Here is a 17,291-nt window from a genome sequence, read left to right as displayed (position 1 = left end):
CCAATATTTTTACTAATCAGCCAAAATAGATGATTGCTATAACAGTTGAATTTGCAATCACATTACCAAGTTGCTTCAGTGTGCCAGCCTCTATATTCCAGGTACACTGATGCACTGAACAGCTCAACATGTTCAGACGGCCACAGGAAGAGACAGTGAGATACATTATAAATCTGCACTGCTGCCCACGCTACAGAGGTTAGGTCATTTGCTTCGAGTGAGTGAGTGATGATATGAGAGAAAAAACGTCACTCAAGATCCAGATGTCAACTATCTGGGGATGGTGAAAAGAGATGTAAGGAGGGACTGGTAATTTTGAATCTTCAATGCACACTACCACCTGAAGTATAATTACCTATACTCCCTAATTCTTTATCTCCACTTCACTGATATGGTATCTGCCTCTCTTATCTCCCCTTCCTGACTTGAAGTCAAGGGAGTGAATGTTTAAAATGGTGGATTGGGTGCCAATTAAGCGGGTTGCTTTGTCCTGGGTGGAGCTGAGCTTCTTGAGTGTGTTCTATTTTTTGTATGAATCACACAAAGAATAGAATCGTACAATCCCTACAATGCAGACAGAGGTCATTCAGCCCATCGAGTCTTCACCAGACGCAGTTCCACTCAACCTCTATTCCACACATTTACTCTCTGAAACCCCCTAACACTAGGGTCAACTTAGCAATGCCAAGCAATCTAACCCACACATCCTTGGACTGTAGGAAGAAACCAGAGCACCTGGAGAAACCGATGCAGACATGGGGAGAACGTGCAATCTTCACACAGATAGTGACTCGAGGCTGGAATTGAACCCAGGTCCCTGGCACTGTGGGGCAGCAATGCTAACCACTGTGCCACTATGCTGCCCAGTTGGAACTGCACTCATCCAGGCAAGTGGAGAGTATTCCATCACACACATGACTTGTGCCTTGTAGATAGTAGACAGACTTTGACAGTCAGGAAATGAGTTACCTGTCACAAGACTCTTAGCCCTTGACCCTCTCTGGTAGCCACAACTGGCTAGTCCAGTTCAGTTTCTGGTCAAAGGTAATCCCCACGATGTTGATAGTGGGGGACTCAGTGATGAGAATGCCATTGAATGTCAAGGAGTGATGCTTAAATTCTCTCTTGTTGGAGATGGTCATTGTCTGGTACTTCTGTGGCGTAAATGGTACTTCCTACTTGTCAGCCTGTCCAGATCCTGCTGCATATGGGCACAACTGCTTCAATCTCTGTGAAGCTGCGAATAGTGCTGAACATTGCACAGTGAACATTCCTACTTCTGACCTTATGATGGGAAGGTCATTGATGAAGCAACTGAAGATGATTGGACCTAGGACCCTACCCTGAGGAAGTCTTGCAGCTATGTCCTGGGACTGACATCATTGACCTTCAACATTCATCTGTGTTAGGCATGATGCCAACCAATGGAGAATTTTCCCAAATTCCCATAGATATAATTTTGTTCGGGCTCATTTATGCTGCACTCACTTAAAAGCTACCTTGATGCTAAGAGCAGTCACACTCACCTCATTTCCTTTGTCCAAATTTGGACAAAGGCTGTAGTGAGGTCAGGAGCTGAGTGGCCAAAACAGAACACAAAACTGAGCGTCAGTGAGCAGATTATTGCTGACTCATGTCAGGACTGTTGACACCTTCCACCATTTTGCTGATGACATAGTATACTGATGATGTGGTAAATGGCCAGGTTGGATTTGTCCTGCTTTTGGTGGACCTGGGCAATTAACCATGTTGTTGTAGTGTGAATGGAACAGCTAGTTCTGGAGCACAAGTCTTCAGTACTATTGCTGGAATATTGTCAGGGCCCACAGCCTTTGCAGTATCCATTGCCTTCGACCATACCTTGATATCACATGGGGCAAATGGAATTGGCTGAAGACTGGCATCTGTGATGCTGGGGACTTCAGGAAGAGGTCAAGATTGATCATCCACCTAATATTTCTGGTTGAAGATGGCTACAAATGCTTCAGCCTTATCTTTTGCACTGATGTGCTAGGCTTCCCCTTTCATTGAGGATGGGGATATTTGTGGAGCCTTCTCCTGTTTAGTGTTATCCATCGTTACTCATGACTGGACATAAGAAGACTGCAGAGCTTAAATCTGATGTGCTGGTTGTGCGACTGCTTAGCTCTGTCTATCGCAGGCTGAGTAGTCCTGTGTTGTAGCTTCACCAGGTTAACACCTCATTTTTAGATAGACCTCCTGCACTCTTCACTAAACCAGTGTGGAACCCTCAGCTTGATGGTCACAGTAAAGTGGGAGGTATGACGGGCCACGAGGTTACAGATTGTGGTCAAGTACAAATCTCACCTGCAGCATCTCATGGGTGTCCAGTTTTGAGTTGCTAGATTTGTTCAAAATCTATCCCATCTAATACTGTGGTTGTGCCATACATGATGGAGGATTTCCTCCATGTGAAGACAGGGCTCTGACTCCATCAGGGCTGTGCGGTGTTCACTCTGACTTGTAATTTCCTGGATAGGTGATTCTGTGGCAAACAGGTTGGTGAGGGTGAGGTCAACTACATTTTTTTCTTTTGCTGGTTCCCCCACCAGGTGCCACAGACCCTGTCGAGCAACTATCTCCTTCAGGACTCAATTAGTAGTGATGCTACCAAGTTAATCTTGGTGATGAACACTGAAGTCCCCCGTGCAGATGTATAGTCCATGCCCCTGACCCCCTCAGTACTTCTTCCAATTGGTGTTCAACGTGGAAGACGACAGGTTCATCAACTGAGAAGGGGTAAGTTGCAATCAGCGGGAGGTCCAGAGTCAATGCTGAGAACTCCCAGGGCAATTCCCTCCCGAGTGTACACCACTGTGTCACCACCACCACCTCTGGTGGGTCTGTCCTGCCGGTGGGACAGGACATACCCAGTGATGGTGATTTCTGGAGCATTGAAAAGACAAATCTGCATATTAATGGAAAATATCAAAAACGAACAGACCCACAAGTTTAACACAGTAAGACATTACACATCCATTCAAGCCCCAACTCAGAGAAAGGATTTCTTGCTGGAATTCCTGTGTTTAGCTCTGCCCTTGGCAAGAGTTCTAATTTTGCAGATGGACGCCCTATTTTCACCACCGGAGGATTTAATCACATCGACTAGTGGGAAAGATCCCTAACAAAGAGGCAAGTATACTTCTCCAAGCGGCTTGGTCTTAGCCACAAATCAACCCCATTCTACTCAAAGCGTAGATCTCCACTTTAAAAGTCACAGGTGGAATTCAAGCAGCAGCTCCATACTGAATTTATCAAATTGCATTCCACGGGGGAAAACATAGAAACAGCAGGAGGCCATTCGGCCCTTTGAACCCACTCCCCTAATCATTATGACCATAGCTGATCATCCAGCTCAAAAGCCCAGACTCACCTTCTCCCCATTTCCATTGATCCCTTTCGCCTCAAGAGCTATATCTAACTGCCTCATGAAAACATTCAATGTTTTTGCCTCAGCTACTTTCTGTGACAGTGAATTCCACAGGCTGTCCACTCTCTGGGTGAAGGAATGTCTCCGTTTCTATGAGATTCCTCTCCACACCCCTCCATTAAGAACATACTCTTTTTAATGAGAAGCAATGAACTGAACAAAGTTAAGAATTCACACACACTCTTCAAACACAACTGTGGGGGATACTGTCTCTGACGGAGGTTTTGGCAGTTTAATGATTCCACCAACTTTTCCGTTGCTGGTTTTATTGCAGTTTTATTGCAAATTGGGTCATTTTAAATTCCATTCTATTCTTGACTGAAACCATCAGGCATCTTTGATGGCCAAAGTCAGAACAATAACAATGTGGGCGACACTGTGGTGCAGTGGTTAGCACTGCTGCCTCACAGTGCCAGGGACCCAGGTTCAATTCCAGCCTTGGGTCACTGTCTGTGTACAGTTTGTACATTCTCCTTGTGTCTGCGTGTGTCTTTTTAAGTGTTCCCGTAAGAAGGGATATGTTTACATACAGTCTCAGTTCCTGATACAATCCCTGCTATTTTACCATTCCCATCAGTAATGTCTCAGTGACATCTTCACATCAAACCTGTCTTGTTTTGCTACAGAAGTACAGAAAGGATTGATGATGTACTTTCCAATGTCTCATGTTTTCTTGTGGGAGAGTTTTGCACATCATTCTACCTGGCACAGTGGTTAGTACTTCTGCCTCACAGCGCCAGGGATCTGGTTCGATTCTTTGGGTGACTATCTGTGTGGGTTTCCTCCGGGTGCTCTGGTTTCCTCCCACAGTCTAAAGATGCGCAGGTTAGGTGGATTGGCACGCTACATTGCCCCTTAGAGTTGAAGGATGTGGTAGGTTATGTGGATTAGCCTTGGTAAATGCGTGAGGTTATAAGGATAGGGCACAGGGGAGGACTAAGGTGAGATGCTCTTTCGGAGAGTTGGTGCAGATTCAATGGGTCGCACGGCTTCTTTCTGCACTGTCAGAGTCTTATGGTTTAGCTGCTCTGTCAGAATGTCAGGTGGGATGTTACAGCTGACAGATACCTTTGCCCGATGTAGGGAAACACACCGGCCCAAGCTTCCTATTCCTGACTGGTGTCCAATGACTCTGCTGAGCTTGTGAAGATCCAGTGAAAACAGGATTGAGCTGGGGTGTGGTATACGCCACAATCAAATAGCCATGGCACACATTATAGTGCCACACATGATAAATAGGCACAAGAGCTATAAAAGGATGACTATTAACAAAGCCAACATGTTCAGGTAGAAACAATAAATCTTAAATCCACTTTGTAACTGATGTGACAAGGAGCTCACTGTTCCAAGCCTGCACACTCTCAAGCTGAGAATGTGGTAATCAGTCCCTCCAATATAATGGGTTCAGCTGCTGGTCCCAAGCTGGACATACGGCGTAGCATAGATTTGTTCCCTAATGCAGATGACAACTTTGGCTTTACAATCAGCACAAAGAAAACTGGAGTAGTGTACCAGCCTATTCCAGCAATGCTCTTTCTCCAGCCCTAGGTTTCCATCCATGACTAGAAGCTGTCAGTGGTTCAACTCACTTATCCCTCAGCGCATTCTCTCCACGCGTCTGTACTGACAATGAGGCACATGCAAAGCAAGTTGACAAATTAAGAGTGGCCTTCAGCAGACTTTGAACATCAGTCTGGGAACAAAGAGGAGTAACTCTGCTCACTAACCAGAAAATCTAGAACAATAGTTCTATATCTATCTTACCTACGAAACTGACTGAATGCTTTTTAAAAAATTGCACCCATCTCTACCACCACCTCTGGCAGTTTGTTCCAGACACTCACCACCCTCTGTGTGAAAAAAAATGCCCCTCTGGGCCCTTTTGTATCTCTTCCATCTCACCTTAAACCCATGTCCCCTAGTTTTCAACTCCTCTATCTTTGGGAAAAGATGTTGACCATCTAGCTTATCACGTCCCTCATTATTTTATAGACGCCCTTATAAGACATATAGACATCTTTTACAAGAACACCCTTAAGTCTCCTCCACGCCACAGAAAAAAAAGTCCCACTCTATCCAGCCTCTCCTTATAACTCAAACCATCAAGTCCCGGCAGCATCCTTGTAAATCATTTCTGCACTCTTTCTAGCTTGTTGTCGTAAATGCTCCACTCCAACTCCCAGTGATCACTTTGGACAGCCGCCTGGGTTCATTTTCTCTCCATGCCCATTGATGCATTTTCTTTTTTTAAAAACATAATATTTCCCCAGAGAGGCTGATTTTTTTTAGAAATAAACTTCATGAAATGCTGCTGGTTCACATTTACCCATGACTTTTTTTTAAAAAAAACTGCTTCGCAGTATCTTAATTATTTTTTCTAAAAAGTTTTTTTTAAATGTCTACTTTATCTACGTCAATTGGAAACCCATTACACTCAAGAGTGCCACTCTCACATGCAATTGCAGTTTGTAAACACAATGTGAAACTGCAATAAAGCAGCAAATTCCACTGAAACTGGGTTACAGCGAGAGCAAAATCCACCTGGTTTATACACAACAGCAATGCTGCATATTTCAGACTGACATGGGCACTTATTGCCAAAAAAAGTGTTGCACAAGACTGCACCCTCAGCCCATATTATTCCTTATCGAGCTTTACGGCAGCTCCTGATTCATATATATATATATAAATATGCCTAGAACCCCAATAAAACTGTTCAGTTCTTTGCTGATCTCCCCCCAGCCACCCAGTTCCCCCGCGGCCCCCAGTCTAATTTTGCGCCAAATGTATCGAGCAGCGGCAGTGGCGGCGGCCAGACAAATGTTCCTGCGGCTCCGGGACGCCTTGCTCTCCTCCAGCGCTGCTCCTCGCCGCTCATACCCACCGCCTCTGCGTACAGCTCGGGGGAGATCCGATCCGTCAGCTTCACGGCTCCGACCACCACGAAGAAAAACCCCAGGACGACGCGGACAGCCACGAACACAATCGCCATGCTCGCCGACCTGTATCCAAATGAAAGTGGCAACAAGTCGGAAGAGTTCTTAAAGGGACACACACACACACACTTTCCCCCTGTCTGACTCAGCCCAACTCATGGCACACCAGTCCACGTTTGATGTTTATTAACTTCGTGATTCTGTCTTTTTTATCCTGGTTTAATTTTTTTAATGCATTTCATTTCTTTTTAAAGTAAGATGAGAGGTCACACGACTCCAGGTAAGAGTCCAGCAGGCTTATTTGAAATCACAAGCTTTCTGAGCGCTGCTCCTTCAGTCAGGTGAAGTAGAGAGTGGCACATGGACACAGGATATATAATAAGAAGTCTCACGACACCAGGTTAAAGCTCAACAGGTTTATTTGGAACTATGAGCTTTCGGAGCGCTGCTCCTTCATCGGGTGAGTGGAGAGGTAGGTTTCACAATGCGGCTTATATATGATATGGAGATGCTGGTGTTGGACGGGGGTGGCCACAATAAGAATTCTCACAACACCAGGTTAAAGTCCAACAGATTTATTTGGTAGCACGAGCTTTCAGAGCGCAGCTCTTTCATCACCTGTTGAAGGAGCAGCGCTCCGAAAGCTCGTGCTACCAAATAAACCTATTGGATTTAACTTGGTGTGGTGAGACTCCTCACATTATATATAGGCAAAGACACAATTGCAAGATCTACAAGTTGGAACGTGAGTCTTTTCAGGTAATCAAGTCTTTACAGATACAGACAATGCAAGTGGAGAAAGAGATAATCACAGGTTAAAGAGGTGTGAATTGTCTCAAGCCAGGGCAGTTAGTAGGATTTTGCAAACCCAGGTCAAATGGTGGGAGTTACAAATAGTGTGACGTGAACCCAAGATTCTGGTTGAGGCCATCCTCATGTGTACAGAGCTTGGCTATCAGTTTCAGCTCGGTGATTCTGTGTCGTTGTTTGTTTTGAAGAATGCTTACCCGAAGATCAGAGGCTGAATACACTTGACTGCTGAACTGTTCCCCAACTGGAAGGGAACACTCCTGCCTGGCGATTGTCACGCGGTGTCCGTTCATCCATTGTCATAGCATCTGCATGGTCTCGCCGATGTACCATGCCTCAGGACATTCTTTCCTGCGGCGTATGAGGTAGATAATGTTGGCCAAGTCACATGAGTATGTACCGTGTACCCTGGTGGGTGGTGTTCTCACATGTGATGGTGGTATCTGTGTCAATGATCCAGCACATCTTGCAGAGGCTGTCATGTACACCTGTCACGGCAACCTCAGATAATCAGAACGTCAACGGATAAGTGAAGACAGTGTAGTGCAGTGTGGGCTGGCTGAGTAACAAGTCTTTACAGGGAATCACGAGTGCTGATTGGTGAGGTGATTAGATATAGTCAGTATGTGTAAAGTGTTGACAGGCTGTATAACAAGTGAAGGAATGAACTAAGAACCAATAACTTAAGGCGGAGACCATCAACAGGCTTAAGGCTTACTTTCAAGTCTTACTTTTGTAAGTAAGCACGGCTCCCTGTGTAAATGTTGCTTTATTTGAAAAATGTGAACCTTTTCTGGTCGGCTCACTCCTCTTATTGTACTTGTTGTGCATCTTAGCTTAGTTTGCCCAGGGGTCGGGATTTCCAGGTAGTGCTGGAGCTGAGGCTGTTGGTTGAATGTTTAATAAACAGTAAATTTTACCATTAGACAGAGGAGCAGAATTAGGCCACTCAGCCCTTCGCATCTGCTCCGCCATTCAATCGTGGCTGATATTTTTCTCATCCCCATTCTCCTGCCTTTTCCCCCACAACCCCAATCCCCTGATTAATCAAGAACCTATCTATCCCTGACTTAAAGACACTCAATGATCTGGCCTCCGCAGCCTTCTGCGGCAAAGAGTTCCACAGATTCACCAGTCTCTGGTTGAAGAAATTCCTCCTCATCTGTTTTAAAGGATTGTTCCTTTAGCTTGAGCCCTCTGGTTCGAGTTGTTCTTACTATTGGAAACATTCTCTCCATGTCCACTGCATCCAGGCCTCGCAGTATCCTGTAAGTTTCAATAAGATCCCCTCTCATCCTTCTAAACTCTAATGAGTAGACTCAGAGTTCTCAACCGTTCCTCATACGACAAACTCTTCATTCCAGGGATCATTCTTGTGAACCTCCTCTGGACCCTTTCCAAGGCCAGCACATCCTTCCTTAATTACAGGGCCCAAATGTGCTCACCATACTCCAAATGGAGTCTGACTAGAACCTTATACAGCCTCAGAAGTAAATCGCTGCCCTTGTATAATCGCCTTCTCAACATGAACACTAACATTTCATTTGCCTTCCTAACTGCCGACTGAACCTGAATCTTAACTTTAAGAATCTTATCAATAATGTACAACACAGGTTTGGGATGAGCTCTAGATAGAACTATCTCTCAGCACGTCTATTGTTATGTGAGCTTACACCACCAATGACATGGATTGTTTATTTACATGTTTAACATCTTCTCCCAAGTCTCTGACTCTTGTTAGATTCAGTATTTACCTTATCCTACATCTTACAGAATCATAACAGTGTAGAAGAGGCCATTTGGCCCATCAAGTTTATTTGACTCTCTGACAGAGTGTCTCTCCAGAGTCTCTTCCCCACCCTGTCCCTGTAACCCCATACATTTCCCATAGCTAATCCATCTAACCTGCATCTTGGGACGCCAAAGAGCAATTTAGCATGGCTAATGCACCTAACCTACACATCTTTGGACTTTGGGAGGAAACCAGAGCACCTGGAGGAAACCCACACAGACACTGGATGAATGTGCAGACTCTACACTTTGCTGGAATTGAACGCAGGTCCCTGGTGTTGTGAGGCAGCAGTGCTAACCACTGTGCCACCGTACCGCCCATTTGTATGGGTTGGAACTGTGGGGTTGCAGAAGGTGACAGAGAGGAGCCAGACCATGAAAGGTTTTAAACATGAGAATGTTCATTTTAAATTGGAGTGCCAGCAGCCTTTGTAAGTCTCTAAGAACAGGAATGATGGATGAGTGGGTCTTAAGTGTACAATCGGATACAGGCAGCAGTTTTAGCCGAGCTGTAGTTTAAAGATCGTGACGAATGAGCAATTGGCCTGGAGTGAATTCAAATGGTCATGTTTTGAAGGGACAAAGACATGACTGAGACGGGAAAGAGGCAGGCGATGTTCCAAATGCGGAAGTAAGCAGACAAGATGACAGACACGGTGTAGGTTTTAAACTGGGCTCTAGAGTCGAATAGGATTTCCAGGTTGAGAGCTGTCTAGTTCAACCAGAAACAGCGGACTGAATTTTACTGTGGTGGGGTGGGTGGGCATTTAATTGTCCACCATTGTCCCCACCTCACCCGCATCCCCTCCATTAGAAAAATCAGCAAACTGATTGACTTTAAAAATGCCTGTCCCACAGCGATATTACACTGCAGGCCACCCTAACCGTCAGAGAGCCATACTTCTACCTGTCAATGGAAGGAAGTTGCACCATCAAGAACTGGTCAATCTGACAGCTCTTGCAGCCTCAGCAGTGCCAGAACTCAGTAGTGGGCTCTGCAAACAGGCCCACAAAGATCAAAGTAAGACAGCAGGTAAGGCTGGATTGGGTGGCCCAGTGACACAGTGGTTAGCACCGCTGCCTCGCAGCACCAGGGTCCCGGGTTCAAATCCAACTGTCTATGTGAAGTCTGCACATTCTCCCCGTGTCTGTGTGGGTTTCATCCGACTGCTCCAATTTCCTCCCACAGTCCAACTATGTGTAGATTAAATGGATCGGTCTAAGTAATTATTCCTTAGTGTCTGAAGATGTATAGGTTAGATGGATTAGCCATAGTAAATGTTTGGGGTTACGCAGTGCTAACCACTGTGCCACCTTGTTGCCCAATCCAGCCTTACCTGCTGTCCATCTTTGATCTTTGTGGGCCTGTTTGGGATTATGCAGGTAGGGTGGGGAAGACGTAAGATACTCTGTCAGAGAGTCAGTGCAGATTTGCTGGGCTGAATGGTCACCTCCTGCACTGTAGGGATTCTATTCTAAGTCCCAGATCTTTTGAGGGGAAATGATCAAGCACCCCCAGGAAGAGGGGTGGATGGGACAGGTTTTGGAGGTCCGGTAGAAGGCACAGAGGGAAGGTAGAATCTCAGGGAGGGCACACCCAATGCACAGAGGGTAACCCCAAAAGTGCTCCCCCCTTTTCTTCCTGACCTTTCACCAGCTTTGATGAGAAAACAGCCTTCCTCCTCTTGCCCACCTTGCATTGCCCATGTTATTATGGCAGTTGAGGCAAATTGGCCACTGGAGGGCTCCAATAGGCCTAAGAACAGGTGGGCTGGTGGGTGCCTCATCCACTTGACATATTATGAGAATGGGGTCAAGATGTGCAGGAAGGCGGAGGGCTACCCGCCCGTCAGCTTTTATGTGTCACCAACGCCCCCTCCCCCCCCCATGTCTTAGCGAACACATTTACTAATAATGCTGTCAAAGGTCACAAGTATATGACAAAGAGAACGCAAGGAGAGATAGATCCTTGGAGGTGTAGGGAAGGGAAGGGGAGAAAAGTCATCGTTTGAGATGTTTAATTACAACCGGAACTGAGCAAGGACAGTCCACCGAGTGGACAGTGGCAGAGAGGCATTAGAGAAGGATGCTATACTCAACCATTACAGAGAGGTCAAAGTGAATGAAGAGCGAGCATGCAGCAGGGTCACAGAAGATGACATTTGTGGCTTTGATTGTGGCCGTTTCTGTGCTGAAGCATTGGCAATAACCGGATATTGAATCTTGGCATCAAAGGAAAAACCATGGTTTTTGGAGGCAACAACAAATTCATGGACTTAGGAGAGGATAGGAAGGCAAGAGATTTGGTGGAAGTTTTGCAAAGAAAGAGAGATCCAGGATAGGAATGTGGTTTTGGAAGGGGGCAAAACCTACCAGTGGAGGGGAAAGCATTTACAATATCAGCTGATGTGCAAACCAGGAAAGAAAGCTGGGTGATTGGCAGTTTAATGTGTACAGAGTTCAGAGAGGTAGAAAATGGACCTCATTAACAAGATGAAGTCGAAGAGGATATGCGGCGGGACAGGAGAGACACCAGAAACAGATGTAAGATCAGAGCTAGAACAGGAAGACATTTGGGGAGGTTTGGCCCATCAGTTGAGAGGAACGAAGGGAACTGACAGACACTGCAGCTAAGCAAACCTACTGCACATGGGGCAGTTTCAGGCCTGGTTTGAGAAGGCCTAGCAGAAGGAAGAGCAGGAGGTCAGGGATCATGGATACAGCCCAGAGAAACATAGCCAAGCTTGCAGAACAGTGTAAAGATCTACAGGCGGCAATCGCGGTCCTGCACCAAGCAGGTAAAGAGAATAAAGTAAAGTTTATTTATTTATTAGCCACAAGTAGGCACTGCAATGAAGTTACTGTGAAAATCCCCTAGTCATCACATTCTGGCACCTACTTTGGGTACACTAAAGGAGAATTTAGCATGGCCATTCCACCTAACCTGCACATCTTTGGATTATGGGAGGAAACACAATACCAAATCTCAAAGGGAACAAAAATTTATGCTGCTTGAAAAAGTGTACTAATTAGTTGGCAAATGCATTGATTGCTATTAACATTGCCATGGAGAATGCACCAGGGAACAGTTAACTACCAAGCTTTTGACTAAATTAAAGTCAGGCAAGTCAAGTCTGAATGGTCAATGCATTACCATGAGAAACAAACCAAGGAATAGCTATCTAAAGCTTTTGTTTAGTAGAATACATGCAATGCATGGACATGATCTTTTTGTTTGCAATGGACAGGGCATGGGTGCAAATGTATATAGTTTTCAGCACACACAAGTGAGCTATATTGCAGACCTGACTGATAATCTTAAAGTGGTTATTAGAGTAGTCCTTAGCACAATTAGGATTGTTTAATAAAACACTTCTAATCACATCAAATGTTGGGCAATATGTTCTGAGCTTTGTAAACACAGGCAGGTTGAATATGGCCCATACTGTGTGTGAGAAGCGCTTGCTAATCGTATTCTGGATGGTAAACCATTTTGCCTAGATCATTGGCCTGAATCCCTTAACCATTCTTACAGAACGCAGCTCCATCCAACTTTTGCTGGATGGTCGAATTAAAAATGGCAGTGGTCTGCCCAAACCGCACAGCGTGCTGAACCCTGATGCTGCGGGCTGGGGCATTATAGTAAAACATACCAAGCTGCCCACCTTCCTGGCCGACAACCTGAGTTAGGGCAGGGAACCCCACGAGTGTCAGCTAGAGGCAGCAAATGATCCCATGGGATCATTTGAGCCATAACAAAACGGAGAAGGACTCAAGCAAACATGGGGAGCAGAGAGATCCATAAAAATATTTGTAGATGGATCCTCTATGGTGGCGGATGGACACCAAAAGACATGGTGTGATACATGGAGAGAGAAAGAGAGAACCATAGAGGTAAACTCCTGGTAGAATTTGTGCTAAAGCTCACCGATGTGGCTGCTGACCCAGCTGTCGTAGCCTATATGATGTGGAGATGCCGGCATTGGACTGGGGTAAACATGGTAATAAGTCTGACAACACCAGGTTTAAGTCCAATTGATTTATTTGATAGTAAACTCACAAGCTTTCAGGGTTTGCCCCTTCGTTAGTTTCACCTGACAAAGGGACAAACCCCGAAAGCTTGTGAGTTTACTATCAAATAAATCGGTTGGACTTAAACCTGGTGTTGTCAGACTTATTACTGTGTGTAGCCTATGTGGGCAGCTACCCTGACAAGTTCCCACCACCAACGGACATTCACTCGGACAGCATCTATGTCTGCAACATTTTAACTGACTTCCTGCCACTGTGAGAGGCTAGAGGATTTGTCTCGGCAGACAGAAAACGTTTACCGCCTGCACCCCTGCTTAAATTTTCCAGATTGCCCAAGGCCGTGCTTATGGCATTACTAATGTTAAGGCCCATCATTTAACTTACCAAATTGGGAACACAAGGGCCAAGGATGAATTGGCCAAACAGGGTGCCCATGGGGGAGAACCATGGCATCCCTCTAGCGCAGAACATATAGACACGATCACTGTGAGCCAAAGTAAAGACAAGGGTCTTATACAGGCACAGAGCAGCAATGACAATTAAAAGCAAATACAGGAGGAAACACACCCCATGCCCTATTGTAAATGGGTGGACAGACAGACCATCAAAGACAGACTTGTCCTTAAAGACAGATGGTACACTGTACCGATCCAAGACCAAAACCAGATAATCCATCAATGTCACGATGTCCAGGCCATCAGGGAATCAAAGCCACTGCAGAGAGAATTAAGGGATTGTGTTGATGACATTATGTTGAAAATTGTATTATCTGTGCCCAGAACAACCCCAACAAGTATGCCAAGATGATAAGGACAATTAAGACACACTCGGCAGGACTGCGGACATAGATTATGTTGGCACCCCACTACCTGTAAAGATGCGGGGGGGAGGTGGTAAATACATTTTGGTCATTGTGGACATTTTTACTAAGCGGATAAAAGTTTTTCCATTTTGGACCAACATTGCCAAATTACAGCGATCTGTGAATACAACGTGTTCACCATATGGGGTCTCCCCCATAGTATAGAATCTGATCCATGGCCCAGGTAATGCAGATGGTGATGAATATATTAGCACCAACTGAAGGTTTCATATGGCCTGCCATCCTCAGTCCAGTGGGATTGTAGAGAGGATGAACCACATCCTCAAAGAGATGTTGAGAAAGGTCTTCCAGCAAAACAACTCAACTTAGAACAAAATCCTGCCCTTTGCCCTCTGGAACTCACCCTCTACCTCAACTGGATTCACCCCCCATGTTTGAATTACCATGAGCAGTAAAATGAGAAATTGATTCCTCTAGCAAGTGAGTTGGGAATGAAAGGTAAACCAAAGGTTTAAAGTAATTGACAAAATACTGGATAGGAAATAAAAAGAAATGATTTCAAGCAAACCAGTGCTATGATCTGGAACACATGACTTGATAGGTGACAAAATTAGATTCCACAGAAACTTTCAAAAGACACTTGGTCATGCCTTTGAAGAGAACTTGCAGGGTTATGGGAGAGTAACCCATGGGTTTATATGGGTGGTATGGTGACACAGTGGTTAGCACTGCTACCTCACAGCACCAGGGCTTGGGTCACTCTGTGCGGAGTTTGCACATTCTGCCCATGTCTGCATGGGTTTCCTCCAGATGCTCTGGTTTCCTGCCAGAGTCTGAAAGACGTGCTGGTTAGGTACAGTGGCCGTGCTAAATTGTCCTTCAATGAACCTGAACAGGTGCTGGAGTATGGCGACTAGGGGATTTTCACAGTAACTTCATTGCAGTGTTAATGTAAGCCTATTCGAAAAACTAATAAATATACTTTAAATAACACTGCTGCCTCACAGCACCAGGGACACAGGTTCAATTCCTGGCTTGAGTCACTGTCTGCGCAGAGTCTGTACGCTCTACCTGTGTCTGTGTGGGTTTCCCCTGCGTGCTCCGGTTTCCTCCCACACTCCAAAAGACGTGCTGGTTAGGTGCATTGACCATGCTACATTCTGTCTTAGTGCACCTGAGTGCCAGAGTGTGGCAACTAGGGGATTTTCAGAGTAACTTCATTGCAGTGTTAATGTAAGCCTTACTTGTGGCACTAATAAATAAAATTAAAACCAGGCTGTGGGGGCTACATTTGACAATTCTTTCATAAGAGCCAGCACAGGCACACTAAGCTAAACAACGTTGTAAGTTTCAATGTTTTAGTTTGCCAGCAGCTGTTACATCCTCCAAGCTGATCCTGAATTGATTATTGTGAGGAGCAGTGACATTACTTTCCATACACACCACTGTCCAATCCCTAATCATTCCAGTTAATTTGCTTTCAACTTGCATGTTTCCATGGGAACTACACGACATCACTGAGATGTCCTCTGAGACAAAGAACTAGCCCTGCATCTCTCCCCATCTGCTGCGGGATATAATAAGGCTCAATTAATGCACAAGAGTGCAGTCTGCAGCAATCCAAAATCCATTACAAGTAGATGGCCACAGCTTTGACTCGCTACTGAAAAAACACACAGTTCAATTCACGACAACAGATCTTTTTTGTTAAAGTGCAGTATCACGCAGTGCATAAAAAAATCTTATTTCTATTCCTACAATCTTAAACAGTACAATCTATTAATACAACCACAGAACTACATGCAACAATTCATCATGCTTTTATTTATTTTCAAAACCTTGTATTGTTAAAATATTACATGATTTTATGAAAACATAAAGAAAGGAACTAACTAAGGGAAGTATTTTGCTGTTGACCACTTTTGTCAATTGAAATTTTTACCCTTCAAATCCAGTTTCACGTCTGTAAGATTAAGAAAGTTTACTCTGTCCAGAGCTTCCCGGGTGGATTATGCAGCGTGTGGGGTGGTACTGAGGCAAACAGACCTGGAAAGTCTCAATGTAACCAATCCTTAACCCATGTTGAGTTAGATTGCAAACAAGTTGGGGCTGGGGTGGAGGCTCTGATTTTGTCCCAGGACTGCCACTTTAGCCGTCAGAAAATAAAACATCAGCCAAGTTCCTTCTCCTGAATGGTTTCCCTCTCACTCACAGCTGCTGCTTGAGATTGAACACAGGATTGTCCTTAACTGTGACTATTCTCACAGTCATAGAGTCATAGAGATTTACAGCATGGAGACAGGCCCTTCGGCCCAACTTGTCCATGCTGCTTTTTTTTAAAATCCCTAAGTTAATCCCAATTGCCCGCGTTTGACCCATATCCCTCTATACCCATAATACCCATGTCACTCTCTAAATGCTTTTTAAAAGACAAAACTGTACCTGCCTCTACTACTACCTCTGGCAACTTGTTCCAGACACTCACCACCCTCTGTATGAAAAAATTACCCCTCTGGACAATTTTGTATCTCTCCCCTCTCACTTTAAACCTATGCCCTCTAGTTTTAAACTGCCCTACCTTTGGGAAAAGATATTGACTATCTAGCTAATCTGCACCCCTCATTATTTTATAGACCTCTATAAGATCACCCCTCAGCCTTCTACACTCCAGAGGAAAAAGTCCCCGTCTAGCCAGCCTCTCCTTATAACTCAAACCAATTCCCAGTAGCATCCTTGTAAATATTTTCTGCAGCCTTTCTAGTTTAATAATATCCTTTTCATAATAGGGTGATCAGAACTGTACACAGTATTCCCAGTGTGGCCTTACCAATGTCTTGTACATTGTACACGAGATCCCTCTGCACCGTATACTGGATAGGATAGAGGTGGAAAGACTCTTCCCGCTCAAAAAAGACAGTAGGACTAGGGGGCACAGCCTCAAGATAAAAGGGCAGGCTCGAAGGGCTAGATGGCCTACTCCTGCTCCTATTTCTTATGTTCTTATGTTCAACAAAACGTCCCATGTTACCAATGTTACCAATGCGCATTCCATTCAGGATTTGGCATTTTGATGTAAAAGTGAAGTAAACTTTATTTATTAGTGTCACAAGTCGGCTTACATTCACACAGCAATGAAGTTACCATGAAAATCCCCTAGTCGCCACACTCCAGCGCCTGTTCGGATGCACCAAGGGAGAATTTAGCATGGTCAATGCATCTAACCAGCGTATCTTTGGACTGTGGGAGGAACCTGGAACACCCAAAGGAAACCCACCCTGACACAGGGAGGTGCAAACTCCACACAGACGGTGACCCAAGCCAGGAATTGGACCTGGATCCCTGGCGCCTTGAGGCAGCAGTCCTAACCATTGTGCCATTCCTTATAATGTTGAGCAATGAGCTTATATCATGCAGACTTTGCACACCCTTAATGAGAATGATCCGACAG

The 17,291-nt window shown here is 45.0% G+C and overlaps 1 protein-coding gene across 2 annotated transcripts in view; it reads right to left on the bottom strand.

The window, feature by feature from the left end:
* LOC145357966 (transmembrane protein 35B-like) overlaps positions 1–6,489 on the bottom strand; it is a 56,627-nt gene extending 50,138 nt beyond the window's left edge. Inside the window, exon 1 of one of the 2 annotated variants that reach the window (XM_080211600.1) lies at positions 6,336–6,489. In XM_080211600.1, the coding sequence (XP_080067726.1) occupies positions 6,336–6,443 (108 nt within the window). In that variant the 5' untranslated portion in view covers positions 6,444–6,489. The remainder of the gene's footprint in view (positions 1–6,335) is intronic. The other variant, XM_080211599.1, reaches the window with a different exon arrangement.
* Positions 6,490–17,291: the final 10,802 nt, after the last annotated feature.

The sequence above is a fragment of the Carcharhinus amblyrhynchos genome, chromosome 24 (genome assembly GCF_965287045.1).
Source record: "Carcharhinus amblyrhynchos chromosome 24, sCarAmb.v2.hapA, whole genome shotgun sequence".
NCBI lineage: Eukaryota > Metazoa > Chordata > Chondrichthyes > Carcharhiniformes > Carcharhinidae > Carcharhinus > Carcharhinus amblyrhynchos.
This window is presented reverse-complemented; position numbering and strand designations above follow the sequence as displayed.